This window comes from Chrysemys picta, chromosome 12 (genome assembly GCF_011386835.1).
Source record: "Chrysemys picta bellii isolate R12L10 chromosome 12, ASM1138683v2, whole genome shotgun sequence".
NCBI lineage: Eukaryota > Metazoa > Chordata > Testudines > Emydidae > Chrysemys > Chrysemys picta.
The window spans coordinates 27588656-27616066 of record NC_088802.1 but is presented as its reverse complement, the minus strand read 5'-3'; the positions used below and the strand labels follow the sequence as shown (position 1 = coordinate 27616066).

The following is a 27411-nucleotide window of genomic DNA, read 5'->3' as shown; positions in this document are numbered from 1 at the left end:
CCTGCAAACATGTCATCCTGCATTCTTTTCCTTCTCCTCCTTATCTGGGCCAGCTTCTCCACTGGTGTGGAGGGAGAGGGGAAGACCACGTTTTCAGCTGCAAAAGATACAATGCACAGAGGTGCTAGTGTGAGTGCATAGTCAAGATATATGGAAAAATTGCTATATTGAAATCACTCCCGTTAGTCCACGCAAGTTTCAAGCAGTACATTTTCACTTTGGCCAGGTATTCACAGGCCGCAGTTGCAGTCCCAGCCATGGTGCGTATGGCCCAGGGGGAGAGGAGTGAGCTGGCACAAGATGCGGTGGGGGGGGGAGGTGTCCCGGGCACTAGAGCAGGGGTTGGCAACCTTTGGCACATAGCTCGCCAGGGTAAGCACCCTGGCAGGCCAGGCCGCTTTGTTTACCTGCCACGTCTGCAGGTTTGGCTGATCGCGGCTCCCTCTGGCCGCGGTTCGCTGCTTCAGGCCAATGGGGGCTGTGGGAAGCGGCAGCCAGCACATCCCTCGGCCTGCGCCGCAGCCCCCATTGGCCTGGAGCGGCGAACTGCGGCCAGTGGGAGCTGCGATCGACTGAACGTGGAGACGCGGCAGGTAAACAAACCGGCCCGACCCGCCAGGGTGCTTACCCTGGCAGGCCACGTGCCAAAGGTTGCCGGTCCCTGCACTAGACTTTGCAAGTCAGGCAATTGAATACAGGCATTGTTTCCCACAGGCAGTGGTGACTTTAGCTGATTTCTTACTCCTGAGGGTAATGGAGGTGAAAAGGCAACAGCTGCTGCATGTGTCTGGTTGCAGACTGGGCCCATACGCTGTGTGCTGATTTAATTGATGAGTGGTGTGAGAAAGTGTCATCGGGCCGGAAGAAATAAGGTAGCCCTCCCCAGAAACTTTCGGCAGGGGACTGAAGATTACCTCCAGAAAAGTTTCCTCGAGATCTCTCTGGAGGATTCACGGGACATCCCGGTGCACACAAACAAACTGTTTCACAGGGCCCCCTCTGCCTAACTGTGCCGGGGAATGAGAAGCAGATAACCAGTGGAGGTAGAGCAGCTATTTCACTACCTCTTGTAGCACAAACAAAAAATAGTAAATGAGAAGACAAGTTCCTGCAATAGCAATGCAAACTGCACACTTACCAGAGGTTCTTTTCTCTGCATCATGCTCATCTATGCTCCAGGATTAAAAACAGCTCCTGGGTCGCCATGGCTCTGGATCCCCTGGTCGCCTGTCTCCCCCCCCCCCCCCCCATTCTGCTCCTCATCCAACACCTCATCTTCAGGATTGACCAAGGCCCGTGACTCCGACTCCTCCTATGTATTAATGGGGTCCTTGGCGTTGGAGGTGGGGTCACTGCAGAGAATAGCATGCAGCGCCATGTAAAAGCAGCATGTCTGCAGCGCCATACCAGAGCGATGGTTTGCCTCCCTTGCCTTTTGGCATGCATGCCGCAGTTCCTTCACTTTTACATGGCACTGCTGTGAGTCCCTGTTCTAGCCCCTCTCCTCCAGCCATGCCATGAGCGATCTGCTCATAGATGTCCACAATGCTACCACTGGATGGGAGCTGTGCTGCACAGCCTCTTGTCCCCACAGATCAGGAGCTCCATCACCTCCTGTGCAGTCCAGGCAGGAGCACATTTGCTGCATGTTGCCGGCTTGCTCAGCTGGGCAGTTGCTAAGTGAGCTCTCTGCGCCAAGCAAACAGAAAATAGAATTTCAAAAATTTGCAGGCCTTTCACAGGGGAGAGGCATGTTCCTGTGTACCTGGCTGCCAAGCAGCGGAGTTCAAAAAGGTGACCAGCGTGGTCATGGTGGGACATTGTGGACACGTCCTGGAGGCTACTAAGTAACACAGGGGTACACTGATATTGCATCCACCTAACGACATCAACATAAGCACTATTATACCTCTCGTAAAGGTGGAGTTATGATATAGGCATAGCAGGTGACTTACTTTGGCAGAAGCAGTATTGTAGTGTAGACACTGACATAATTAGATCCATGTAAGCCACCTTGCATTAACCTAACTCTGTAGTGTAAACCAGGCCTTTGTTTTTGGCAGTAAAGAACAGTAAGCTTGTCAGAATGAAGAACATCACTGAAATGTGTCATAACAAAATATGTAGCCTACATAGAAAGCTATGAAATTACAGTATAAATAAGAAATATAAATAATTTAGTAGAAAATCAACATCTATGTATATAACAAATGAAGTAATAGAAGAATAGAGTGTGCACCTCAGTGTTTGCAAGATGATGGGATTACTTACAGAAATTACAATTAATAAATTTCCAATTACAAAACCGGAGGGTTAGGGAAATCATATTACTGGAAGTCCAAAACAGTATTAAATGTTATAGGAATGTACAACTGTTTTAAGTATATGGATTCTTGGAAAGAGGTAACAGGAAAAATATGAAGTTAGTGGATGCTAAAGGCTCAGAAACAAAAAAGCAAATTAAAAGAACCCAAAATGTATTTATTTATTTATTTAATTTAATGACTTTTGGATGTATAACATGATTTTTTGAATTTTTGTGGTTATCAGGTCTATCTGGGGGTTGTAGATCTATAGTAGAAATTTACATTTGAGAAGGTTTCCATACAAGATAGTATAATGCCCTTAGGGTCAGATTTTTAAAGGGATTTAGGTGACTAGTGGGATTTTCAAAAGCAACTAGGTGCTTTCAACCTTTAAAATCTGGCCTGTGGCGAATATTTGGGAGCCACGTTCTACACAGAAGTTGTGACACTTTCTTCAAGCATTAGAATGTTGGATAGAGAGATAAAATAACAGTTGATAAAGGCAATCCCCATTAGTAGCTCAAAGGAAATTGAAGAAGTTTTGACAACAACCCAGGAAATCCGTCAGCCTTAGCAGCTTGTGTATGAAAACAAAACAAAAATTTTGAATTAAAAGCTCCCAATCCAAACAGGAAGTGCTCTCCTAGAAACACTGTGAGAGGTGAGCGCTGAAGCGGCTAGCAACTATTAATATTTTCAATGTTTATTTGCTATTAAAATATAAATTCAATGGCACTGGGGCCTCCATCTGCACAACGTTAATGAAGGTAAAGGATGAAGCGCTAAGAATAATAAAAAAAATTAACAAAATAATTTAAAGCCACAAAACTACAGTTACAGTGGATTACACAACAAAGGCAGTCCAGTTATTTTTGCAACCATTGCAGATGGCTCAGCCCATCTGAGGTACCTGTTACCCCCTCTGCCTCTCTAATCGTGGGGTTTTCCCCTCTCCCACTGTCTGGCAGAGCCGCTACCCCATTCTCAACTCTGTCTTCCGCACCCTGTCCCTGATTTTACTCCTTACCGCCCCCCCTTCACTGCTTCACCAACTGTTTGACCCTCCTGTGAAATCAGATTAACCATTGCACAGACTCCGCCTACCTTCTCCTATTCGCCCGCCGCCTGCCCTACACACTTTTAACCCCCTGTGAACGCAAATGCAAGGAGCACAATTCCCCACCCAAGGGCGGGCAGTGGCTTCAAATAGATGTTACTGAGCATGCCTAGTTCCCATAATGCGCATGCTCAGAAAGAGCAAACTATTAATTGGTTTTAGACAGGTTGTAACATTACGCTGGGGGCAGATCTGCACTAACCCCCCCCCCCGTGCCCATCCCGGGGGGGGACTTTCTGCGGGGGCTGGAACCAGCCCCTGAGGCAGCCCCGGGCTCTGCCGACACCAGCCCCTGAGCCAGAGCCTGCAGGTGAGGGGAGAGACCCGGGGGAAAGGGCTGGGGCCGGGCAGGGAAGTGACTCTGCACCAGTGGCCCCTCCTTGCCCCAGCTCCGCTCCCGGGCGGGGTCTGCGAATCCCAGAGCTGCTGCCCTCCCTGACCCCCCCCCCCCCCCGGCTCTGCCCCCCTGAGCGCCTGCAGGAGCCGAGCCAGCTCCGGGAGAGCGAACGCCCCGGGCCGGGCCAGGGACCGAGACCGAGAGGAGAGTGGGCGGGAGGGAGACAAGGGGAGAGACTGGCAGGGGCAGCAGGAGCAATCAGTGGGGAGGGAGGTCCTGGCTCCCAGCCCCACCCAGCTCCTTTCCCTGCAGCCCCCCGGGGCAGATTGACTTTCCTGGGACAAGATGAGGAGCAGCGAGAGGAAAAGCCAGTTCCTGCCTCTGCCTGGTCCCTGCACTGCTGGGGGGATGCGCTGCCCTGAGGACAGTGACAGGGGGGATCCCCCAGAGCGGCTCCTTTGGTTCTGCACCTTTCCGTATAGCTGGAGTGCACAGTGACACTGACAGTTAGTGTTGGCTGCACAGTTTCATTCTAAAAGGACCTTTTCGGTTGCTTATAAAATGCTCAAAGTTACTAGATGGACCTCGTGTCTGATCTATTTTATGAACTTTCAGAAGAACCACTTAACCCGTTTTTGTTGGATGGGGTGGGAGGAAATTAAAAACTAATCATTTTCTGAAGAGCTCTAGCACCTTAAACAGTTTTTCTAGAAGTTTTACAGTTGATGGAAAGAATTCCTAAGGTCAGACACTGTCATCTCTGTAGTCTGGTAAAAATCTGTTATGATGTATGTATGTTAGGAGGGTTGAATAATTATCCATTGTGCATACTCACTGATTTTGTTTTCATTCAATACAAATTTTTTTTAACTTACTTGGGATCCACTTCTACCAGCATTTACACACCTGCTTGTCTTTGAACATGTGAGTGGTCTTACCGACTTCATTTATTTCTGTTACTGGGAGGATTTAACAGTGTCTCGGTAGACTTAATCCTTGTGGGAAGGTCTGTCTGGCTCTGCCCTGCAATAGAATCATAGGACTGGAAGGGACCTCAAGAGGTCATCTAGTCCAGTCCTCTGCACTCATGGCAGGACTAAGTATGATCTACACCATCCCTGACAGGTGTTTTTCTAACCTGCTCTTAAAAATCTCCAATGATGGAGATTCCACAATAAAGAGACCAAGGCCAAGATCTTTAAATAGAGGAGTCTAAAATTAAGTTTGTTTTATATTCACACACCTGATTGCAAAATTGCTGGGCACTCGGAATTGAACCCCAATGTTACGTGCTCACGGTCTTAAAAATCAAGCAACTTACTGAGATGAATGAATATGGATTTAAGAGCTTAACTTTTAGGTTGCTCTTTTTTAATATCTTGGCTCCAGTATTTGGCCTGGTAGAATCTAGAACAGGGGCAGGCAAACTTTTTGGCCTGAGGGCCGCTTCGGGTTTCGTAAATTGTATGGAGGGCCAATTAGGGGAGGGGGTCGTGGCCTGGCCCCCACCTCCAGTCTGCCCCCCCTGGACTCCACCCCCATCCAACCCCCCCGTTCCCTGATGGCCCCTCTGGGACCCCTGCCCCATCCATACACCCCTGCTACCTGTCCCCTGACTGCCCCTGGACCTCTGCAGCCCCATCCAACTCCTCCTCTCATTCCTGATGGCCCCCCCCGGGACCCCTGCTCCATCCAACCACCCCTTCTCCCTGTCCCCTGACTGCCCCTGGAACCCCTGCCTGCCCCCTGCCACCCCATCCAACCCCCTCTCCTTCCTGACTGCCCCCGGGACCTCTGCCCCCATTCAACCCCGTTTCCCCCCTGACCACCATCCACACCCCCGCCTCCAACCACCACCCCGAACTCCCCTGCCCTCTATCCAACCCCCCCTGCCACCGCCACCACACAGCACAGAGCACCAGGTCCGGCCGGGCTCTGCAGCTGCGCTGCCCCAGGAGCTCGCTGCCTCAGGAGCTCACAGCCCCGCCGCCCAGAGCATTGCGCCGGCAGCGGAGCGAGCAAGCTGAGGCTGCAGGGGAGGGAGGAGAGCAGGGGAGGGGCCGGGGGCTAGCCTCCCAGGCCAGGAGCTCGGGGGCCAGGCAGGACGGTCCCGTGAGCCGGATGTGGCCCGTGGGCCGTAGTTTGCCCACCCCTGATCTAGAACTTGTCTTTAGAGAAAGAACCTATTGGGAATCAGAGTGTGCGATAGATTAAAGCCCCTTCTAAAACTTCCCTAGTCACCCTGCTCTCGTGGATAAATGTGAATGTTATTTTGCAGCCTGATTCTAGATTGTCCCATCATTCTGGGGGATGAAGAAGGGAAACGTCTGAAGTGGAGCTGGTGACTTTTGAAGAGGTGGCTATGCATTTCATCAAGAGAGTGAGCAAACTTTGCCGGACCCCAGCCAGAGAACCCGCTACAGGATCATTATGCAGGAGAATTATGAGATTTCAACCTCGCTGGGTAAGGATTCCTGTCCCCTCGGGCATTACAAGCTGGGAGGTCTCTGAAGCATCTGGGTCAGCTTCTGTGCAGGGTTCTTCACTCATCCCTCATATGTCAGGGGGATCAGCCCCTGTAGTCATCAGATCCTGTGTGCAAGACACTGTCCCCAAGAGACAGTCAATTCAGGGGCATCATGATGGTGCTACTTTTCCTGATGACAAAGGCTTTGACATAGGACAAACTCATCATCTTCCCCACCACCACTTCCCGAAGCAAGTTCCATCCTCTGGAACCTCTAACCCCTCTTCTGTCTCATAGATGGACAAATGGCTCATGACTCAGCTCTGCTTAAGTCCCCAGTGGCCAGATTGTCAGATGTTCTTCACCTTCATCTTATCTGTGATCTGCCTCAGCCAGCTGCGTTAGCGGAAGGCCCCAGATGTTTGATCAATGCCCTTCCTGGGTGGTGGAAGAGAATCGAAGTCACAGGGCTGGGACTGGTTGCCATTAGCTCCTCCAGGGCTACCTCTTCTGCCCATATGCTCAGGGTGACCATACGTCCCACTTTGTCCGGGACAGTCCCTTTTTTTAGCCCTGTTCCGGCCATCACGACTTTTTTGGCAAAAGACGGCATTTGTCCCGTTTGCTCTTGCCAACTTGATCAGTTGATAAGAGCAAATTGGACAAATGTCCACTTTTGTCAAAAAAGTGGGGTGCAGAAGAACATGTGAACAGGCAGTGCTTGGGCAAGCAGCGATGCCAGCCCCAACCTCATGCAGGGGGCAGACAGGACTCGGGCGAGCAACAACACCAACCCCACACGGGGGGGTGGGAGTGGGCAGGGTTCGGGTGAGTGGCTCAGGCCAGGCCCATGCAGCGGGGTGGGTGGGATGGCTTGGGCCAGCCCCATATAGTGTCCCATTTTTCCTTTGGGAAATATGATCACCCTATGCTGAACTCTTGGAAGGCGGGTGTTGTTCCTGGTATCCTTTCCTGGTCGTGGTTTATCTCTGTAAAATAGTTCCTCACAGTGAAAGGGGCTGAGTTCTGGAGGAGAGTTTATGAAGTAATTTATGGGCTGGAAGAGTTCTGTGGGATGTACTAATACAGTAGGAAAACAAGTGAGAAAAGCTGGTCTTGTGATTCAGGCACTGCATTGGGTCATGTGGGAGACCTGTGCTCAAACTTCTGCTTCTATCTAGAACTCCCAGTCTTAGCTCTTGTAAGTCATTGTAGGCTTATGTTCTTGAAGGGTCCCAAATGAGTGAGGTGTCCATCTTGCAGTGACTTGGATGTCTGGATTTCTTCAAAAGTCCCTGTTTTAAGCCATTTAGGCCTCAATTCTCTCTCTGTCAAGTGGAGAGAACAATCCATACTTTGCTATCTTGTCCGCTTAATTTAAAAGCTCTTTTGAGAAGGGTCTCTCTCTCACTAGGAGTATGTGGTACCTTGTAGAAGAGAAAAGATGATCTAGTGGATAGGGCTTTCAACTGAAACTTGGGAGATGTGAGTTCAATTTCCTGCTATAGAATCATAGAAATGTAAGGCTAGAAGGATCTTGCAAGGTCATCAAGTCCAGCCTCCTGCACTGAGGCAGGACCAAGTAAACTTAGACTGTCCCTGACAGGTGTTAGTCCAACCTGTTCTTAAAAACCTCCAATGATGGGGATTCCACAGCCTCCCTTGGAAGCTTGTTCCAGAGCTTAATTACCCTGATAGTTAGTTAGTTTTCCTAATATCTAATACAAAATGTCTCTTGCTGCATATTAAGCTGGATTACTTTTTATCCTGCCTTCAGTAGACACAGAGAACATCATCCTCTTTATACATTTAGTTGGGGATTGATCCTGCTTTGAGCAGGAGTAGGACTAGATGACCCCCTGAGGTTCCTTCCAACCCTGATATTCTATGATTCTATAAACAGCCCTTAACAGTCTTCACATATGATGTCAGGTTTCCCCTCAGGTATCCTCTCTCAAGATTAAACATGACCAGTTTTTTTAAAATCTTTCCTCACAGGTCAGATTTTCTAAACCATTTATGATTTTTCCCCCTCTCCTCTGGACTCTCCAATTTTTCCACATCTTTCCTGAAGTGAGATGCCCAGAATTGGACACACTACTCCAGCTGAGGCCACACCAGTGTTGAGTAGAGTGGGACAATTATCTCCCGTTTCTGATATGACACTCCATTCAATGCATCCCAGAATTATAATTAGCACTTTTTTGGGGGAGCAACTGCATCACATTGTTGATTCATGGTATGCGAAAGACTTCCTCCATGATGTTGTGCAAGTCACTTAGTCACATTTTTAAAAGGTGTTCAGGAGCTTAAAGATGTGGATAAGTGCTTAGGTGCCTAACTCCCCTTGGAGGCCCAAGATGTGAGGTGGGTGAACTCAGAAAGGGGACAAAAATGGTGCTAACTCTGTAGTTGTGACAATGACATTCCTGAGTTTCCAAGGATGGAATATGATGGTGGCTGCTGCTCCTTCTTCATGGATTAGCAGGATTGTGTGTCTATGTTTGAACTGAGAAGGGACAAGAATGGTTACTCTATCTTTATGGGTCTTTGTTGCCCAGAGTTAACACAAGAGGATGAGTTGAGCGATCCTTGCAAAATGGAAAGTTCTCCTTTCTACCTGTAGTAGACCCCCAACAAAGTCAGCCTTGTTTATCACCACTGGGGACAACTTCTTGTTTTAGAATGTGGGGGAAGTAAGCAAGGGTTAGCCATTTGAGATAAGATTCTAACAGGGAGGAACTTGGTTGTGAATCTGATCATGAAATGATAAATTTCATGACTCTAAGAAAAGGAGGAGTGAGGAGCAGAGTAAGGACAATGGACTTAAAAATAAAGCAGACTTTAACAAACTCAGAGAACTGGGAAGTAGAGTCCCATGGGAAGAAAATCAAAGGGAAAAAAGGAGTTTAGGAGAGCTGGCAGTTTCTCAAGAAGACAATATTAAAGACACAACAAACTATCCCAACACGAAAGATAGGAAGAAAAGTAGGAGGCCAATATGGCATGGAGCCTGCTCACCGCTGCTGTTGTGAGCATTGTAAACACTTCGCGCGTTATCCTGCAGTATATGCAGACCCTGCAAAAGAAGGCGACGACAGCCCGATCGCAATAGTGATGAGAACATGGACACAGACTTCTCTCAAAGCACAGCCCCTGGCAATTTGGACATCATGGTGGTAATGGGGCAGGTTCATGCCAGGGAACGCCGATTCTGGGCCCAGGAAACAAGCACAGACTGGTGGGATCGCATAGTGTTGCAGGTCTGGGATGATTCCCAGTGGCTGCAAAACTTTTGCATGCGTAAGGGCACCTTCATGGAACTTCATAGAATATCAGGGTTCGAAGGGACCTCAGGAGGTCATCTAGTTGGGGGGAGGGATAGCTCAGTGGTTTGAGCATTGGCCTGCTAAACCCAGGGTTAAGAGTTCAGTCCTTGAGGGGGCCACCTAGGGATCTGGGGCAAAATCAGTAATTGGTCCTGCTAGTGAAGGCAGGGGGCTGGACTCAATGACCTTTCAAAGTCCCTTCCAGTTCTAGGAGATAGGATATCTCCATTAATTTTTTTTTTTTAGTCCAACCCCCCACTCAAAGCAGGACCAATCCCCAACTAAATCATCCCAGCCAGAGCTTTTGTCCAGCCTGACCTTAAAAACCTCTAAGGATGGAGATTCCACCACCTCCCTAGGTAACCCATTCCAGTGCTTTATCACCCTCCTAGTGAAAAAGTTTTTCCTAATATCCAACCTAAACCTCCCCCACTGCAACTTGAGACCATTACTCCTTGTTTTGTCATCTGCTACCACTGAGAACAGTCTAGATCCATCCTCTTTGGAACCCCCTTTCAGGTAGTTGAAAGCAGCTATCAAATCCCCCCTCATTCTTCTCTTCTGCAAACTAAATAATCCCAGTTCCCTCAGCCTCTCCTCATAAGTCATGTGCTCCAGCCCCCTAATCATTTTTGTTGCTGTCCGCTGGACTCTTTGTCCACGTCCTTCTTGTAGTGTGGGGCCCAAAGCTGGATGCAGTACTCCAGATAAAGCCTCAACAATGTCGAATAGAGGGGAATGATCATGTCCCTCGATCTGCTGGCAATGCCCCTACTTATACAGCCCAAAATGCCATTAGCCTTCTTGGCAACAAGGGCATACTGTTGACTCATATTCAGTTTCTCGTCCACTGTAACCCCTAGGTCTTTTCTGCAGAACTTCTGCCTAGCCATTCGGTCCCTAGTCGGTAGCAGTGCCTGGGATTCTTCCATCCTAAGTGCAGGACTCTGCACTTGTCCTTGTTGAACTTCATCAGCTTTCTCTTGGCCCAATCCTCTAATTTGTCTCGGTCCCTCTGTCTCCTCTGTACTGTGTGACTTGCTTCACCTGCCCTGAAGTGCAAGAATACCAAGATGAGAGCAGCCCTCACACTTGAGAAGCGAGTGGCGATAGTCCTCTGGAATCTTGCAATGCCAGACAGCTACCAGTCAGTCGGAAATCAATTTGGAGTGGGTAAATCTACTGTGGGGGCTGCTGTGATCCAAGTAGCCAACACAATCACTGAGCTGCTTCTATCAAGGGTAGTGACTCTGGGAAATGTGCGGGTCATAGTGGATAGCTTTGCTGCAATGGGGTTCCCTAACTGTGGTGGGGCGGTAGACAGAATGCATATCCCTATCTTTGGACTGGACCACCTTGGCAGATAGTATATAAACCGGAACGGGTACTTTTCAATGGTGCTGCAAGCACTGGTGGATCACAAGGGACGTTTACCGACATCAACGTGGGATGGCCAGGAAAGGTGCATAACGCTCACATCTTCAGGAACTCTGGTCTTTTTGAACAGCTGCAGGAAGGAACTTACTTCCCAGACCAGAAAATTACTATTAGGGATGTTGAAATGCTTATAGTTATCCTTAGGGACCCAGCCATACACAAGCGCCCTGGACAGTAGTAAGGAGCAGTTCAACTATAGGCTGAGCAAGTGCAGAATGGTGGTAGATTGTGCATTTGGACATTTAAAAGCGTGCTGGTGCAGTTTACTGACTAGGTTAGACCTCAGTGAAACCAATATTCCCATTGTTATTGCTGCTTGCTGTGTGCTCCACAATATCTGTGAGAGTAAGGGAGAGACGTTTATGGTGGGGTGGGAGGTTGAGGCAAATTGCCTGGCGGCTGATTAAGCACAGCCAGACACCGAGGTGATTAGAAGAGCACAGCTGGGTGTGCTGCGCATCAGAGAAGCTTTGAAAACCAGTTTCATGACTGGCTAGGCTACGGTGTGACAGTTCTATTTGTTTCTCCTTGATGAAAACCCACCCCTTTGGTTGACTCTACTTCCCTGTAAGCCAACTGACCTTCACCCTTCGATCACCACTTGCATCCGAAGAAGTGGGCTGTAGTCCACGAAAGCTTATGCTCTAATAAATTTGTTAGTCTCTAAGGTGCCACAAGTACTCCTGATCTTCTTTTTGCGGATACAGACTAACACGGCTGCTACTCTGAAATAAAGTCATTGTTTCAAAATCATGCATTCTTTATTAATTCATCACACAAATAGGGAGAAAACTCGCAAGGTAGCCCGGGAGGGGTGGGTGAGGAGCGAAGCACCGGGTGGGGTGATGGATGAGAGGAGGAGGGAATGTCAAGGCCACACTACAGTTCAAAACTTATTGAATGCCAGCCTTCTGTTGCTTGGGCAGTCCTCTGGGGTGGAGTGGCTGGATGCCCGTAGCCTCCCCCACCCACATTCTTGGGTGTCTGGGTGAGGAGGATATGGAACTTGGGGAGGAGGGCAGGCGGTTATACAGGGGCTGCAGCGGCAGTCTGTGCTCCTGCTGCCTTTCCTGCAGCTCCACTAGACACCTGAGCATGTCAGTTTGCTCCCCCATTAGCTTCAGCATTGCATCCTCCCTCCTCTTGTTGCGCTCCTCCCTCCTCTCATTGCGTTCATTTAATGCTTTCCTGGACTCTTCCATTGTTTGCCTCCACGCATTCTGCTGAGCTCTTTCAGTGCGGGAGGACTGCATGAGCTCTGAGAACATATCGTCATGAGTGCGTTTTTTTCCGCCTTCTAATCTGTACTAGCCTCTGGGACGGTGATGATAGGGGGAGCGTAGAAACATTTGCAGCTCCGGGAGGGGAAAAAAGGGAGAGTAGTATTTTAAAAGATACATTTTAGAGAACAAAGAGAAGACTTTTTCACACTGAATCAAGCAATTCACATTACATAACATGTGCTTTTGGTACAAGGTCGCATTTTGCCTCTTATACTGAGTGCCTGCCGATTTGGTGTGAGACATCACACACGCTCGGCTGGGTAATAGAATTCGGCTTGCAGGCAGCCATGGTAAGGCAAAGGGTTTCGGCTTCTTCAACCTTCATAACATGTGGGAATGGTTTCAAACAGCAGCGCCATCCTTTCCCATACCAAGCAAAGCCCATTGGGTTGGCCATTTAAAAGGAGGGGCTGCGGTTTTAGGGTGAATGTGCAGCTCAATCCAACCCCCCCCCCCAATTCTCTGGGATGATCACTTCACCCTCCTTCCCCCCCCACCCCACCCACGTGGCTAGTATCAGGGAAGATCCCTGTCAGCCAAACGTGAACAGCTCAGCATGAACGGGCCTCTCCCCACTGTGTGGCTAACAACGGGGATGATTTCTTTTCAGCCAAAGGCAAACAGCCCAGCAGGAACGGGCACCTCTAAATGTCCCCTTAAACAAATTTCCTGTATTTCAACCAGGTGACCATGAATGATATCACTCTCCTGAGGCTAACACAGAGAGATAAAGAACGGATGTTGCTTGAATGCTACCAAAGCCCGGGCCCATTTGCTGCAATGTTTTGTTCTGCAATGATTCCAGACTACTAGCTACTGGCTTGGTGTAGTAAAGTGTCCTACCACGGAGGACGGAATAAGGCTGCCCTCCCCATAAACCTTCTGCAAAGGCTTTTAGAGTACCTCCAGGAGAGCTTCATGGAGATCTCCCGGGAGGATTTTCGCTCCATCCCCAGACACGTTAACAGACTTTTCCAGTAGCTATACTGGCCGCGAATGCATCCCAAGTCTTCAGGGCAAATTAATCATTAAACACGCTTGCTTTTAAACCCTGTATTATATTTACAAAGGTACACTCACTAGAGGTACCTTCTCCGGCTTCATGGTCCGGGAGCCCACCTTGGGAAGGCTGGGAGGGTATTGGCTCCAGGGTGATGAACAGTTCCTGGCTGCTGGGGAGAAGGAATTCTCTGCTTGCTTGCTGTGCGCTATCCTCAACCTCCTCCTCCTTTTCCTCATCCACAAAATCCTCATCCCTGTTGCATGAGACTCCCCCCTTGCAGGTGTCCACGGACAGTGGTGGGGTAGCAGTAGGGTCCCCCCTAGAATTGCATACAGCTCATCATAGAAGCGGCATGTATGGGGCTCTGACCTGGAGTGACTGTTTGCATCCTTTGTTTTTTGGTAGGCTTGCCTCAGCTCCTTAACTTTCACGCGGCACTGCTGTGTGTCCCTGTTGTAGCCACTGTCTATCATGCCCTTGGAGATTTTGGCAAATATATTGGCATTTCGTCTTTTGGAACGGAGTTCTGCCTGCACGGATTTTTCTCCCCATATAGCGATCAGATCCAGTACCTCCTGTTCGGTCCATGCTGGAGCTCTTTTGCAATTCTGGGACTCCATGGTCACCTGTGTTGATGAGCTCGCCACGCTGGCTAAACAGGAAATGAAATTCAAATGTTCTCAGGGCTTTTCCTGTCTACCTGGCCAGTGCATCTGAGTTGAGAGTGCCGTCCAGAGCGGTCACAATGGAGCACTCTGGGATAGCTCCCAGATCCAATACCATCGAATTGCGTCCACACTACCCCAAATTCGACCCAGCGAGGCCAATTTTAGTGCTAAACCCCTTGCCAGGAGTACAGAAATCGATTTTAAGAGCCCTTCAAGTCGACAAAACAGGTTTGGTCATGTGGACGGGTGCAGGGTTAAATCGACCTAATGCTGCTAAATTTGACCTAAACTCGTAGTGTAGACCAGGGCTAGGGTGGCTAGGGTGTTAAATGCCTATTTTGTTTCAGTCTTCACTAAAAAATAAAGTTAATTGTGACCAGATGCTTAACATAACTAATATTGAAGAGAAGGGGGAAGGAAGACAAGCTAGAATAAGTAAAGATCAGGTTAAAGAATATTTAGATAAGTTAGATGTATTCAAGTTGGAAAGGCCTGATGAAATTTGCCCTATGGTAGATAAGGAAATAGCTGAAGCAATCTCAGGTCTGGTCTACACTACGACTTTAATTCGGATTTATCAGCTTTAATTCGAATTTACCCTGTAACCGTCCTCACAACGACGCTATTTATTTCGATGTAAAGGGCCCTTTAAATCGATTTCTGTACTCCACCCCGACGAGCGGAGTAGCGCCAAAATCGATTTTAACATTTCGAATTAGGGATAGTGTGGCCGCAATTCGATGGTATTGGCCTCCAGGAGCTATCCCACAGTGCATCATTGTGACCGCTCTGGACAGCAATCTAAACTCGGATGCACTGGCCAGGTAGACAGGAAAAGCCCCGCGAACATTTGAATTTCATTTCCTGTTTGCCCAGCGTGGAGAGCACAGGTGACCACAGATAGCTCATCAGCACAGGTAACCATGCAGGCTGATATTCGAAAAAGAGCACCAGCATGGACCGTGAGGGAGGTACTGGATCTGATCGCTGTATGGGGAGAGGATTCAGTGCTTGCAGAACTTCGTTCTAAAAGACGAAATGCAAAAACTTTTGAAAAAATCTCCAAGGGCATGATGGAGAGAGGCCACAATAGGGACTCTGAGCAGTGCCGCGTGAAAGTCAAGGAGCTCAGACAAGCGTATCAAAAAACAAAGGAGGCAAACGGTCGCTCCGGGTCAGAGCCGCGGACATGCCGCTTCTACGCCGAGCTGCATGCAATTCTAGGGGGGGCTGCCACCACTACCCCACCTGTGATCGTGGATTCTGGGTCGGGGATAGTCTTATCAGCGACGCCTGAGGATTCTGCCGATGGGGGAGAGGAGGAGGAGGAGGATGAGCTTGCAGAGAGCACACAGCACTCCGTTCTCCCCAACAGCCAGGATCTTTTTCTCACCCTGACTGAAGTACCCTCCCAAGCCTCCCAAGCCAGTACCCAAGACTCTGACCCCATGGAAGGGACCTCAGGTGAGTTTACCTTTTAAAATATAAAACTTGTTTTAAAAGCAAACGGTTTTTAATGATTACTTTGCCCTGAGGACTTGGGATGCATTCGCGGTCAGTTCAGCTACTGGAAAAGTCTGTTAACATATCTGGGGATGGAGCGGAAATCCTCCAGGGACATCTCCATGAAGCTCTCCTGGAGGTACTCCGAAAGCCTTGCCAGAAGGTTTCTGGGCAGTGCATCCTTATTCCGTCCTCCATGGTAGGACACTTGACCACGCCATGCTTGCAGCAAGTAATCTGGTATCATTGCCTGACAAAGCCTGGCAGCGTATGGTCCCGGTGTTTGCTGGCATTCAAGCAACATCCGTTCTTTATCTTGTTGTGTAATCCTCAGGAGAGTGATATCACTCCTGGTAACCTGGTTGAAATACGGGAACTTAATTAAGGGGACAGAGGTGGCCGTTCCTACTGGGCTGTTTGCCTGTGGCGGAAAATAAATCCTTCCCTGCAGTTAGCCAAGCGCAGATGGGAAATTGGCCCTGAGTTTTTCGCGTTTGGCTAGCAGGGAACTTCCCTGTTACCAGCCACGCGGTGGGGGGAGGGGTACCGTGATCATCCCAGAGAATTCATGGCGGGAGGGGGGCGGCGGCGGCGGGGGGGGGGGTTAGTTTGGTGCATGCAGCTTCAGCCCCTGTTCCACCCTCCCCCCTCCCCATGTTCCGTATCCTCCTCACCCAGACGTGTAAGAACACGGGGGGGGAGGCTCCGTACACCTTCCCATTCCACCCCAGTAGACAGCCCAAGCAAAAGGCTGTCATTTTTTTAACCTTTTCTTTGTGGCTTTTTCCTTCCCAGCAATCCTCCTCCCAAATACCACCCGGGTTCCCTCCCTCTTTTTCTAATCTATTAATAAAGAATAAATGATTTTTAAATGATAGTAACTTTATTTGGTTTGAAAGAAAGCTGGGGGAAGGGGGAGGGTGGGTTCCTTACAGAAAATGAGTCAATAAAGGGGGCGGGTTTTCATGAAGGAGAAACAAACAGATATTTCACACTGTAGCCTGGCCAGTCATGAAACTGGTTTTTAAAGCTTCTCTGATGCACAGCGCTTCCTGGTGTGCTCTTCTAATTGCCCTGGTGTCTGGCTGCATGTAATCAGCAGCCAGGCGATTTGCCTCAGCCTCCCACCCCGCCATAAAGGTCTCCCCCTTACTTTCACAGAGATTGTGGAGCACACAGCAAGCAGAAATAACAATGGGGAGATTTCTTTGGCTGAGGTCAGAGCGAGTCAATAATGATCGCCAGCGACCTTTTAAATGGCCAAATGCACATTCTACCACCATTCTGCACTTGCTTAGCCTGTAGTTAAACAGCTCCTGACTCCTGTCCAGGCTGCCTGTGTACGGCTTCATGAGCCATGGCATTAAGGGGTAGGCGGGGTCCCCAAGAATAACTATTGGCATTTCAACATCCCCAACAGTTATTTTCTGGTCCGGAAAGTAAGTCCCTTGCTGCAGCCCTTTAAACAGAGTAGTGTTCCTGAAAACGCGAGCGTCATGAACCCTTCCCGCCCAGCCCGCGTTGATGTTAGTGAAACGTCCCTTGTGATCCACAAGTGCTTGCAGCACCATTGAAAAGTACTCCTTGCGGTTTATGTACTCGGTGGCTTGGTGCTCCGGTGCCAAGATAGGGATATGGGTTCCGTCTATCGCCCCACCACAGTTAGGGAATCCCATTGCAGCAAAACCATCCACTATAGCCTGCACATTTCGCAGAGTCACTAACTTTCGTAGCAGCACCTGAGTGATTGCTTTGGCTACTTGCATCACAGCAGCCCCCACAGTAGATTTGCCCACTCCAAATTGATTCCCGACTGACCGGTAGCTGTCTGGCGTTGCAAGCTTCCACAGGGCTATCGCCACGCGCTTCTCAACTGTGAGGGCTGCTCTCATCTTGGTATTCTGGCGTTTCAGGGCAGGGGACAGCAAGTCACAAAGTTCCATGAAAGTGCCCTTACGCATGCGAAAGTTCCGCAGCCACTGGGAATCGTCCCAGACCTGCAACACTATGCGGTCCCACCAGTCTGTGCTTGTTTCCCTTGCCCAGAATCGGCGTTCCATGGATAGAATCTGCCCCATTAACAACATGATCTCCAAAGCACCGGGGCCCGTGGTTTCACAGAATTCTGTATCCGTGTCCGTGTCCATGTCCTCATCATGCTTGTCGCTGCGCTGCCACCGCCGCTGCCTCCTCGCCTCGTTTTTCTAGTCCTGGCTGAGCATAAACTCCACGAGAACGCGCGAGGTGTTTACAATGTTCATGACTGCTGTCTTGAGCTGAGCGGGCTCCATGCTTGCCGTGGTATGGAGTCTGCAGTGTTCACCCACCCAGGAAAAAAGGCGCGAAAATGGTTGTCTGCCGTCCGTTGCTTTCATGCAGGGAGGGAGGAGGGAGGAAGGAGGTGAGGCTGTACCCAGAACCACCTGCGACGATGTTTTTTGTCCCATCAGGCACTGGGATCTTAACCCACAATCCCAATGGGCGCGGGAGACTGCGGGAACTATGGGATAGCTATGGGATAGCTACCCACAGTGCAACGGTGCAGAAATCGACGCTAGCCCCGGTACTTGGACGCACACCACCGAATTAATGTGCTTAGTGTGGCCGCATACATTTCGACTTTATACAACCTGTTTTTCAAATCCGAATTATATAAATTCGGATTAATCCCGTAGTGTAGACATACCCTCAGAAACAGTAGCGATCTTTGAGAATCAATGGAGGAAGGGTGATGTCCCAGACAACAGGAAAAAGGCAAATGTATCTTTAAAACAGGTAACAAAGAGCACCCAGGGAAAATATAGCCAGTCAAACTAACTTTGATACCTGGAAAGATAGAGGAACAAATTATTAAACAATCATGTGGTAAACATTGAGAGGATAACAGAATGATAAATAATAGCCTAACTCCTTATGTGTGTCCAGGCCCATGTGGACAAATTGGAGAGAGTCCAGTAGAGAGCAACAAAAATTATAAATGATTTAGAAAACCTGAATTATGAGTAAAGGTTAAAAAAAAACTGGGTATTTTTAGTCTTAAGCAAAGGAGATTGAGCGAGAGCCTGATAACGGTCTTCAAATATTTTAAGGGTTGTTTTAAAGAGGACAGTGATCAGTTGTTCTTCATGTCCACTTAAGGTAGGACAAGTAGAAACAGGCTTAATCTGCAACAGTGGATGTTTAAGGTAGATATTAGGAGAAACTTTCTAACTAAAAGGATAGTAAAATATTGAAAAAGGTTTCCACGGTAGGTTGTGGATTCCCTGTAATTTAAGATTCTTAAGAACAGGTTAGACAAACACCTGTCAGGGATGGTCTTGGTAACTTGTTCCTGACTCAGTGTAGGGGGTTGGACTTCATGATTTCTTGAGGTCCCCTCCAGCCCTAAATTTCTGATTGTGTATTAGATAGCATCTGTACTTGCTGCTCTGGAGAGACTTTGGACTGCAGTGACTCTGAACCTGACTTAGGGGGTCATGATGGAGAGTAACTGAACATGAGCTCCCAGTAGGATGCTGTAGGTATGACAGCTAACATGAGCCATTGAAGTATAAGCAGGGGAATGTCAAGTAGGAATAGGGAGGTGGTAGTACTTCACTATACAGCATTAAGGAGACCATTACTGGATATTGTGTCAAAAAAGAGATGCTGACAAATTCGATGGGGTTTGGATAAGAGAATGATGGAAATCCTGTTTTGTAATGAGAGACTTAAGAAGCTCAATCTATTTAGCTTATCAAAGAGGAGGTTAAGAAGTGACCAGATCATAGTGAGGAGATTTCTGAGAGCAGAAGGTTCTTTAATTTAATAAACAAAAGCAGGAAGATGCCCAGTGGCTGGAAAATTTGTCTAGATAAATTCAGGTTGTAAATATGTTTAACAGTCATTATGGTAATTAATCACTGCATTATATTTCACAGGGATATGATGGACTTTCCATCATTTGAGGTCTTGAAATCAACACTGGATGCCCCGACTCCACCCCTGCCCTGCCCCCATTCCAACCCCTTCCCCAAAGTCCCTGCCCCTGTTAGACTGCTCCCCAAATCTCCGCCCCGACCCCGCCTCCTCCCCTGAGCGTGCCGCGTTCCCCCTTCTCCCCCTTCCTCCCTCCCAGCACTTGTCGCGCGAAACAGCTGTTTTGCGGCAGCAAGCGCTGGGAGCAAGGGGGAAAAAGCGGGCATGCGGCGCGCTCAGGGGAGGAGGCAGAGGCGGAGGTGAGCTGGGGCGGGGCAGGGAGCTGCAGGTGGGTGCAGATCACCCATCAGTTTTTCCCCGTGGGTGCTCCAACCCCGGACTACCCACGGAGTTGGTGCCTATGCCAGATACCTAGAGAAGGTAGCAACTCTGCTCTGCTTCGCAGGGGAGTAAGTTAGGGCCATTCCCTAGACAGAGTGGATGAACCCTTGCTCCAGATCAGTGCGTCATGTGATCTTGTATAATTTATAGCTCAGTCCCTGTAGGCTGCGGTTGGGAAAAGGAAGGATCCTTTCAGGGTAGGTTACTAATAGCCTCGCTCTGGAAGCAGTAACAGCACTGAGCTTAATGAACAAGATCAAACACTTGTTCCCTTGACCCCCTGTGCAGGATTTCCATTTTTCAAACCCAACCTGATCTCCCAGCTGGAATGAGGGCAGGAGCCATGGGTCCCCGACAAAGGCGCCGACTCCATGGGTGCTCCAGGGCTGGAGCATCCACGGAGAAAAATTAGCAGGTGCTTAGTACCCACCAGCAGCCAAGCTCCCCCCTCCTGCCCACAGGCAGCCCCGCCAATCAATTCCTCTCCCTCCCTTCCAGCGCCTCCTGAACACTGCGGAACAGCTGTTCTGCAGCATGCAGGAGGGAGGGGGGAGGCATGGGGGTGAGGCGGGCTCAGGGGAGGGGGCATAAAGAGGCATGGTGGGGGTGGAGCCGTGGGGGAAGGGCCTGGGGTGGGGCAGGAAGAGGTGGGTCAGGGTTGGGACCTTGGGGGAAGAGTGGAGTGGGGGCGGGGCCGGGGCTAAGTGGGGATTGAGCACCCCCAGGGAAAATCAGAAGTTGATGCCTACGGTTCCCAGTCTTCAGGGCTACAAGGAAAAGGGGATCTTAAAAGACACACATACAGGAGAGGAATTGATGAAACTGACTCAAAAACAATTTAGTTATATCCCCGTGGCAGACATCACTGATGAATTTTCACCAATCCTCAGCTATATTCAGATGGGATAGGAGGTTGAATTGGTCCCTTCCTCTCCCTCCTTTGAAATATAGTTACGGTGGATGGAGATTTTTTCTTCCTGATTTCTTTTAAGTCCCCAGTAATTAGTTAGTTTTTTTCCTCCCTTTGCTATTCTCTTCTTCCCCCTCAGCACAGTGGATGATTCCTGTCTGGATTCTCTTTCTATCCCAGCAGGTGATGGGACGGTGAGTGAGAAAAAGAAGGAAGATTCTGAGCAGGTGGGATCACAGGTGACATTATCAGGTAGAGCCACAGGGAAAGTTTTCCAGAGCACTGAACAGGGAGAAGCCCGTCAGAGTCAGCGCAGGCCAGAGAGGCAGCTGGGAAACCAAGCAGGGGAGATCCAGTGTGAATCCACTCACAGGAGCAGAGGGTTCAAAGACACCAAACAGCCTGTAGTACAGAGAATCGCCTCTGGAGAGGAACTGAACTTATGCAGTGACTGTGGGAGAAGCTTCCTTTGGAAATCAGCCCTTATTACTCACCAGAGAATCCACACAGGAGAGAAACCCTATAAGTGTCTAGACTGTGAGAAAAGCTTCAGCCGCAGCTCACACCTTATTTCACATCAGAGAACCCATACAGAGGAGAAACCGTATAGCTGCTCTGAGTGTGGAAAAAGCTTCAATCAGCAGTCCAATCTTCTTATACACCAGAGAATCCACACAGGAGAACGGCCCTATAAATGCCCTGACTGTGGGAAAAGCTTCAGTTACAACTCAGTCCTTATGACACATCAGAAAATGCACACTGGAGAGAAGCCCTATAAATGTCTTGACTGTGAGAAAATATTTAGCCAGCGCTCAGACCTCACTAAACATCAGAGAACCCATACGGGGGAGAGACCCTACAAATGCAATGAGTGTGGGAAAAGCTTTAGTCTGAGCTCCCACCTTATTTCACATAAAAAAACCCATAAGGGAGAGAAACCCTATATATGCTCCAACTGTGGGAAAAGCTTCAGTGACAGCTCAAACCTTATTACGCATCAGAGGATCCACACAGGAGAGAAGCCCTACAAATGCCCTAAGTGCAGGAAAAGCTTCGGTCGTCTCTCGCACCTTAATAGACACCAGACAATCCACACAGGAGAGAGACCCTTTAAATGCTTGGACTGTGGGAACAGCTTTCGTGACAGCTCATCCCTCATCAGACATCAGAGAATCCACACACAAGAGAAACCCTAGAAGATGGGTGAAGTGAACAACAACATGGTTGATTCCCACGAATATCGGAAGGTCAGGTAAGACAGTACTGGCCATCTAATGAGGACATGCAATAGCTATTAAAGTAGATAATGAAATCACGTTCCTAGAACAGAGTCATGCAGAGCAAGAGGCAGAGATAAGATTCCCATGTTGTGATGAGATTTGATTATTACGTCTCAAGAAGCTCTAAACGTCCTTTGATCAGCTCCTGCACTGAAGTTTGTTGATACAGACCTAGAACCATCTTTATCTTATGTGCTGTGACTTTGATTTATTCTTGATACTGTTTTAGTTAATTGATACATTCAGGAGCAGAGATGGACTCAGTTAGGTCAGAAATGCAATGATACTTGGGCTCTGGGCACTGAGTTGGGATGATGGTTTATTTGTGACTTTCTTGCTTTGAATGAAGAAGAGTAAAGTGGATCCCAGTTTCTCAAACTCTGAGACCTTTATCTGGAGATGTCAAAATGTGAAGATGGGCCTCTGTGTAATGAAATGGGCCCTCTGGGAAAGTCTCTTTAAAGGTTTATTTTATATTGTATAATCTAGCTTGTATAATTACCCTGGAGTTCTGCTTTTTATTTCCTGTACTTACCATGAATTCATAGATCTAACATGTCTAACTAGATGACTGAATTATTGATTATTACCAGTGGAGTTACATGCTTTCACTGTTATGGGTCTGCAGTTGTCCTTTCTGATATATGTATCCACTACAAAAGTCCTGTAATAAGGCGGTAAAATTCCTGACCCAATTACTTGTGCTTAATCCTTCTACATTTAGAATCTAGGTCTATTAAATACACTGTAGTTCCATTGAAATTAGTTTGATATTTCATTTTTAGACAACAGGCACTTAGCACAAAACTATCAAAAAGTTTACTTCAGAATCATGAGTGTAAATACACTGAAGCTAATTCCCTGGAATCTAAATATGTGTTCGCCTGAGTGTGGAGCAAAAGCAATAGCAACAAGAGTTTCCATAATAAAGTTAATTTACAGCTTGTACAAATCAGTGCTAAGGATGGGTGAAAAGGAGATCACAGTGCAATTAAAGCCACTGGGCTGCAAAGGGTATCCAGTTTGTGTAACTGGAATTGGAAAGTGATAGAATCCGTGAAGATAGGTCTTTTCTACATGGAAAAGATTTTCTGATATATGTGTTTCTTCTGGAACTGTACTGGCATAACTATAGGGGGGGATGTTGTACTTAAAGTACTGCACAGGATCTTTTCAGGGGGAATAAGGCAAAACGCCATATTTATTAGTAATACATGTATTCATTAACACTGTATCATATGCATATAATATATTACACTTACACTCACACACACACACAAACACACTCCGTCTTGTTGTTACCAATTAGTTGCTCCCCTTAACTTCACTGGCCAGGTGAGTTAGATGGGGGAGGAGGGGGAGCCGGGCTTCTGCCGATCCGGATCGATGCTCCCATGTTGACAAGACGAGACCAGGGGTCCTCTGCAAGACACCTTACTTTTATAGCAGCTTTCCTCTTATGCAAATCTATACCAGATTCAAACTCTGTGGCCTGGTCTACACTACGACTTTAATTCGGATTTATCAGCTTTAATTCGAATTTACCCTGTAACCGTCCTCACAACGACGCTATTTATTTCGATGTAAAGGGCCCTTTAAATCGATTTCTGTACTCCACCCCGACGAGCGGAGTAGCGCCAAAATCGATTTTAACATTTCGAATTAGGGATAGTGTGGCCGCAATTCGATGGTATTGGCCTCCGGGAGCTATCCCACAGTGCATCATTGTGACCGCTCTGGACAGCAATCTAAACTCGGATGCACTGGCCAGGTAGACAGGAAAAGCCCCGCGAACATTTGAATTTCATTTCCTGTTTGCCCAGCGTGGAGAGCACAGGTAACCACAGATAGCTCATCAGCACAGGTAACCATGCAGGCTGATAATCGAAAAAGAGCACCAGCATGGACCGTGAGGGAGGTACTGGATCTGATCGCTGTATGGGGAGAGGATTCAGTGCTTGCAGAACTTCGTTCTAAAAGACGAAATGCAAAAACTTTTGAAAAAATCTCCAAGGGCATGATGGAGAGAGGCTACAATAGGGACTCTGAGCAGTGCCGCGTGAAAGTCAAGGAGCTCAGACAAGCGTATCAAAAAACAAAGGAGGCAAACGGTCGCTCCGGGTCAGAGCCGCGGACATGCCGCTTCTATGCCGAGCTGCATGCAATTCTAGGGGGGGCTGCCACCACTACCCCACCTGTGATCGTGGATTCTGGGTCGGGGATAGTCTCATCAGCGATGCCTGAGGATTCTGCCGATGGGGGAGAGGAGGAGGAGGAGGAGGAGGATGAGCTTGCAGAGAGCACACAGCACTCCGTTCTCCCCAACAGCCAGGATCTTTTTCTCACCCTGACTGAAGTACCCTCCCAAGCCTCCCAAGCCAGTACCCAAGACTCTGACCCCATGGAAGGGACCTCAGGTGAGTTTACCTTTTAAAATATAAAACTTGTTTTAAAAGCAAACGGTTTTTAATGATTACTTTGCCCTGAGGACTTGGGATGCATTCGCGGTCAGTTCAGCTACTGGAAAAGTCTGTTAACGTGTCTGGGGATGGAGCGGAAATCCTCCAGGGACATCTCCATGAAGCTCTCCTGGAGGTACTCCGAAAGCCTTGCCAGAAGGTTTCAGGGCAGTGCATCCTTATTCCCTCCTCCATGGTAGGACACTTGACCACGCCATGCTTGCAGCAAGTAATCTGGTATCATTGCCTGACAAAGCCTGGCAGCGTATGGTCCCGGTGTTTGCTGGCATTCAAGCAACATCCGTTCTTTATCTTGTTGTGTAATCCTCAGGAGAGTGATATCACTCCTGGTAACCTGGTTGAAATACGGGAACTTAATTAAGGGGACAGAGGTGGCCGTTCCTACTGGGCTGTTTGCCTGTGGCGGAAAAGAAATCCTTCCCTGCAGTTAGCCAAGCGCAGATGGGAAATTGGCCCTGAGTTTTTCGCGTTTGGCTAGCAGGGAACTTCCCTGTTACCAGCCACGCGGTGGGGGGAGGGGTACCGTGATCATCCCAGAGAATTCATGGCGGGAGGGGGGCGGCGGGGGGGGGGTGGTTAGTTTGGTGCCTGCAGGGATCTTCCCTGATACCAGCCACGCGGTGGGGGGGAGGGGTACAGCGATCATCCCAGAGAATTCATGGCGAGAGGGGGGGTGGTTAGTTTGTTTTCTGCTGCTGCTGCTGAATGTTAACAGAAAAACCGCAGCACTCTACAGGCTATGCTTGGTATGTGGGAAAGGTGGGCGCAGAAGCTGTAAAACAATGGCTTACCATGGCCGCATGCAAGCCGAATTCTGTTGCCCAGACCTGTGATCTCTAGCAGCAAAGCCACAGGCACTCAGCATTAAGAGGCAAAATGCGACCTTGCACAGAAATCACATGTGCTATGCAATGTGAATAGTGTTGGTCACCGTGAAAGAGTATAAGCATTGTTCTGCAAAATGTAGCTTTTTAAACAATTCTCTCTTTTTTCCCCTCCCTACAGCAGCTGCAAATTCCTCAAGCATCCCTCCTCCATCCCGAAGGTTATCACAGATAAGGCGTCGTAAGAAGAGAACGCGAGACGAGATGTTTTCTGAAATTATGGAATCCAGCCGCAGTGACAGAGCTCATCTGAATGAGTGGAAGGAAACAGTTTCAAAGTATAGGAAAGAAGCCAGTGAACGTGAGGAGAGGAGGGACCAACGTGAGGAGAGGAGAGACGCTCGAGATGAGAGGTGGCGGCAGGAAGACCAGAGGAGCAAGGATGCAACGCTGGGGCTGCTGCGTGAGCAAACAGACATGCTCCGGCGTCTGGTGGAGCTTCAGGAACGGCTGCTGGAAAACAGACTGCCGCTTCAGCCCCTGTTCCACCCTCCCCCCTCCCCATGTTCCGTATCCTCCTCACCCAGACGTGTAAGAACACGGGGGGGGGGGAGGCTCCGTACACCTTCCCATTCCACCCCAGTAGACAGCCCAAGCAAAAGGCTGTCATTTTTTTAACCTTTTCTTTGTGGCTTTTTCCTTCCCAGCAATCCTCCTCCCAAATACCACCCGGGTTCCCTCCCTCTTTTTCTAATCTATTAATAAAGAATAAATGATTTTTAAATGATAGTTACTTTATTTGGTTTGAAAGAAAGCTGGGGGAAGGGGGAGGGTGGGTTCCTTACAGAAAATGAGTCAATAAAGGGGGCGGGTTTTCATGAAGGAGAAACAAACAGATATTTCACACTGTAGCCTGGCCAGTCATGAAACTGGTTTTTAAAGCTTCTCTGATGCACAGCGCTTCCTGGTGTGCTCTTCTAATCGCCCTGGTGTCTGGCTGCGCGTAATCAGCAGCCAGGCGATTTGCCTCAGCCTCCCACCCCGCCATAAAGGTCTCCCCCTTACTTTCACAGAGATTGTGGAGCACACAGCAAACAGAAATAACAATGGGGAGATTTCTTTGGCTGAGGTCAGAGCGAGTCAATAATGATCGCCAGCGACCTTTTAAACGGCCAAATGCACATTCTACCACCATTCTGCACTTGCTTAGCCTGTAGTTAAACAGCTCCTGACTCCTGTCCAGGCTGCCTGTGTACGGCTTCATGAGCCATGGCATTAAGGGGTAGGCGGGGTCCCCAAGAATAACTATTGGCATTTCAACATCCCCAACAGTTATTTTCTGGTCCGGAAAGTAAGTCCCTTGCTGCAGCCCTTTAAACAGAGTAGTGTTCCTGAAAACGCGAGCGTCATGAACCCTTCCCGCCCAGCCCGCGTTGATGTTAGTGAAACGTCCCTTGTGATCCACAAGTGCTTGCAGCACCATTGAAAAGTACCCCTTGCGGTTTATGTACTCGGTGGCTTGGTGCTCCGGTGCCAAGATAGGGATATGGGTTCCGTCTATCGCCCCACCACAGTTAGGGAATCCCATTGCAGCAAAACCATCCACTATAGCCTGCACATTTCCCAGAGTCACTAACTTTCGTAGCAGCACCTGAGTGATTGCTTTGGCTACTTGCATCACAGCAGCCCCCACAGTAGATTTGCCCACTCCAAATTGATTCCCGACTGACCGGTAGCTGTCTGGCGTTGCAAGCTTCCACAGGGCTATCGCCACGCGCTTCTCAACTGTGAGGGCTGCTCTCATCTTGGTATTCTGGCGTTTCAGGGCAGGGGACAGCAAGTCACAAAGTTCCATGAAAGTGCCCTTACGCATGCGAAAGTTCCGCAGCCACTGGGAATCGTCCCAGACCTGCAACACTATGCGGTCCCACCAGTCTGTGCTTGTTTCCCTTGCCCAGAATCGGCGTTCCATGGATAGAATCTGCCCCATTAACAACATGATCTCCAAAGCACCAGGGCCCGTGGTTTCACAGAATTCTGTATCCGTGTCCGTGTCCATGTCCTCATCATGCTTGTCGCTGCGCTGCCGCCGCCGCTGCCTCCTCGCCTCGTTTTTCTGGTCCTGGCTGAGCATAAACTCCACGAGAACGCGCGAGGTGTTTACAATG

General features: G+C 48.8%; 2 protein-coding genes across 8 annotated transcripts in view; both read left to right on the top strand.

Annotated features, from left to right (window-relative positions):
- LOC101935520 (zinc finger protein 239-like) overlaps positions 1-22701 on the top strand; it is a 46125-nt gene extending 23424 nt beyond the window's left edge. For 2 of the 7 annotated variants that reach the window (XM_065562577.1, XM_065562579.1), the window contains exons 2-3: positions 6039-6224; positions 20840-22701. In XM_065562577.1, coding sequence (XP_065418649.1) covers positions 6191-6224; positions 20840-21855 — 1050 coding nt within the window. In that variant the 5' untranslated portion in view covers positions 6039-6190 and the 3' untranslated portion in view covers positions 21856-22701. Of the gene's footprint in view, positions 1-3540; positions 3734-3757; positions 4504-4655; positions 4685-6038; positions 6225-20839 lie in introns of those variants that run through there. The other 5 variants (XM_065562576.1, XM_065562578.1, XM_042847890.2 and 2 more) reach the window with 5 other exon arrangements.
- A 1108-nt stretch (positions 22702-23809) lies between these two features.
- Positions 23810-26719, top strand: LOC135974445 (uncharacterized). The gene is made up of 2 exons (XM_065562581.1): positions 23810-24356; positions 25425-26719. Exons 1-2 carry the CDS (start codon positions 23810-23812, stop codon positions 25919-25921), a joined length of 1044 nt encoding a protein of 347 aa, XP_065418653.1. The 3' UTR covers positions 25922-26719.
- Positions 26720-27411: the final 692 nt, after the last annotated feature.

Coding starts and splice junctions, on each gene's coding strand:
- LOC135974445 (XM_065562581.1), top strand. CDS start 23,810: ATGCAGGCTGATAATCGAAAAAGAGCACCAGCATGGACCGTGAGGGAG. Junction 24,357..25,424: donor CCCCATGGAAGGGACCTCAG/GTGAGTTTACCT, acceptor CCCTCCCTACAG/CAGCTGCAAATTCCTCAAGC.